At 41.8% G+C, this 2,737-nt stretch overlaps 1 protein-coding gene across 1 annotated transcript in view; it reads left to right on the top strand.

The window, feature by feature from the left end:
• The window catches only part of ywhaba (tyrosine 3-monooxygenase/tryptophan 5-monooxygenase activation protein, beta polypeptide a), a gene marked incomplete at its 3' end in the record, with an annotated part of 16,082 nt that extends 14,029 nt beyond the window's left edge, over positions 1-2,053 (top strand). Inside the window, 2 exon segments of the mRNA XM_035662845.1 lie at positions 1,472-1,635; positions 1,958-2,053. Of these exon segments, the coding sequence (XP_035518738.1) occupies positions 1,472-1,635; positions 1,958-2,053 (260 nt within the window).
• Between the last annotated feature and the right edge of the window lie 684 nt (positions 2,054-2,737).

Here is a 2,737-nt window from a genome sequence, read left to right as displayed (position 1 = left end):
TTTCCAGCAGCTTACAAAAAAACAGTGCAGAAAAATAAAGAGGTATAAAAACAACAGTACAAGATAAAACAGTCTAAACAATAAACTCTAGATATAGAAAGCAAAGAGATAACACAAACACTAGCAGCACTTAATTATTGTCCATTGATTATTGCACAACCCCCTTATTAAATAGCTATAGTTTCAGTACTTAACTAGGATACTCTGTTCAAGCTGAGCTACAGTGCGGCCGCTCTGGAGCTCAGTGTCTTGCTAATGGACAATAAAGCACAGTGATGTTGACACACGGGCTCGGAGTGTCCTTTTTTATTTTTTATTGCTCAAACAAAAGTCAGTTGCTGTTTGCTGTGTTTCCCTGATTAGATATTCCTTTTTAATGAACAGAACTTGGTAAACCTTTTTATTGCTTGCAGTAAAGAGTCTGTTTTATTGCTTAAGAGCTCAAAGCTCTTAAGCAATAACTCTATCCCTTTTGATTAGTGATCCACTGATACTACTCTAGAGCGTGTAACAGCCATCAGTGGTAGACGCTCAAATGCTCCGTAAATGACAGAAAGCAGGGACACTTTAAGGGCTGTTTCTTAAAACCACATGCTCGACTCGAGTATGCTCATAAACCATCTGTAAATATTGTATTAAATTTGAGGAAGTACTTTAATTACTGTGAACAAATAAGGCAATTACTGAGGAGCTGGTCCCTCTGTGGCAGCCTCCATACTGCATTTTATTGCCGTATGGCTTTAAGGCACACGTTGAGGGAAAGTCAGCGTTGGATCGTAATCGTAGATGGTATAGAAATTAAAAACTGATGAGTCATATCAAGGTTTTGCACGTCACTGACAACAATGACATTTAAAAAAGACATTTGTCCCACCTTCAAAGGCTCATGTGATCAGATTTTACACACAACTGACCCAATCATCTGAGCGGACACTTGTTTTGTCATCTGTTTTACCCTCATGCTAAAACTGCTGTTAATGGTGAGACACTCATTGAGACTGTCGCCCAGAGACGGTGACCCATAATGGTTTGTTGCCAAGGTTATCAATCATCTGACTCGGATTGTCATGGCAATCCTTGTTGAATCCGCCACAGAGGATGAATCCTGAGAACCTGATCCGTCTATCGGGCGCCACCAGCAGGTTATCGTTCTTATCCAATGAAATCTTTTTGCATCTAGCACCATCGTCCGGTCAAACTATTGTCCAGCTCTGTCTGAGCTGCAAAACGATCGGCATTCCCATCAGCCTCAGCTGTACGTTGTTGAGTGCTAATCTGCAGTTAACACTCCACTCAGATGGTGAATATGGTAGGCGTTACACCAGCCGGCTGACGTTGTTCTCAGATTAACGTCAGTATGGATGCAGAATCTTGTTTCCACATACCGGTTAGTGGAAGATGTGTCACTGAGGCTGAAGTTCATAGTGTGTAGCAAAATAAGTGACTTGTTTTTTTTATTTATGTTGTAAAGACACGGTGGCGAGCTCTCAGCAGGCCTACCAGGACGCCTTCGACATCAGCAAGAAGGACATGCAGCCAACACACCCCATCCGGCTGGGCCTGGCCCTCAACTTCTCCGTCTTCTACTACGAAATCCTCAACTCGCCCGAGCAGGCCTGCTCTCTGGCCAAGCAGGTGGGTGCATCAACACTTCGTTTAGAGCGCTACATTTGAATGTGTTATACAGGTTAATACAGGTTATGGACAGCAGCAGACCGCCAGTTCAGTCAGTACGGTCTTGTAAAAGACTGTCGGGATCAGGATGTCTCTTCATGTGAACAGGGACTGTTGTGACCTCGACAGATCCGCTCGAGTCATGTTGAGTAACAAAAAGTAAAACACGTCTGAAATGAAAGTTTAACCAGGAATCTAACGTGATTGAACAAGAGTTTGATCTTACAAAGCCACAAACCTAATCTGTGTGAACAAGAGTGAACTCGTCTGTTCTTCCCTGCAGGCTTTCGACGAGGCGATCGCCGAGCTCGACACCTTGAACGAGGACTCGTACAAAGACAGCACGCTGATCATGCAGCTACTAAGGGACAACCTGACTGTGAGTTTATGCCAAGAAGGATCTGTGAATGTCTCTGTCCTGTGTTGTATCTTAAAGGTGGCGTACGTGTAAAAATGTTTATAAAAAATTTAAAAAACGAAGCGTGATAATAGAAAAATGTTGAGGAATCTGAAAGTTACCGGTACCTGTTGAGCTTTGGCATCAGTCAGGGCTCAAGGCTTCTTTCTAAGGTTTTTTTTTTGGACATGTATAAGCCTTACAAGGAGGCTCGCAGATCAACCTCTATAGCCATATTAGCAGAGAAAGTGACCAGAATGCATTGCAGATGGATTGAGGATCATGGCCGCTATTAATTCCAATACATGTATCGTGAAATAAATGAAGACATGGCAGATAAAATGAAAATGGTCGCACCACAAAGCACCTGTTAGAGCAGTGAGGATGTGGGTGGATTTTAACCTGTTCCAATACAATAACCTTCATTTAATACACGTGAGAAACTGTGGCCGGTTTTATGTTAAATATGATTTTATTTTTTGATTTCATTGTGCAGATTGAAGTATGATACACTGTGTAATCGTATATACATTATGGTGATATCCCACAACGTGTACCTACCTTACTTCCTGCCCATTGGTTCCTTCTGAATCTTTAAAGAAATAAACAATAATGACTCAGCAGTTTCCTCAAACTGTAGATTTTAATAAATGTTACTCAAACAGA

This window comes from Morone saxatilis, unplaced genomic scaffold (genome assembly GCF_004916995.1).
Source record: "Morone saxatilis isolate NCDOM2014 unplaced genomic scaffold, NCSU_SB_2.0 Contig18, whole genome shotgun sequence".
In the NCBI taxonomy this organism is placed as follows: Eukaryota; Metazoa; Chordata; class Actinopteri; family Moronidae; genus Morone; species Morone saxatilis.
The sequence above is the reverse complement of the archived record's forward strand: the minus strand, read 5'-3'. Positions and strand labels throughout refer to the sequence as shown.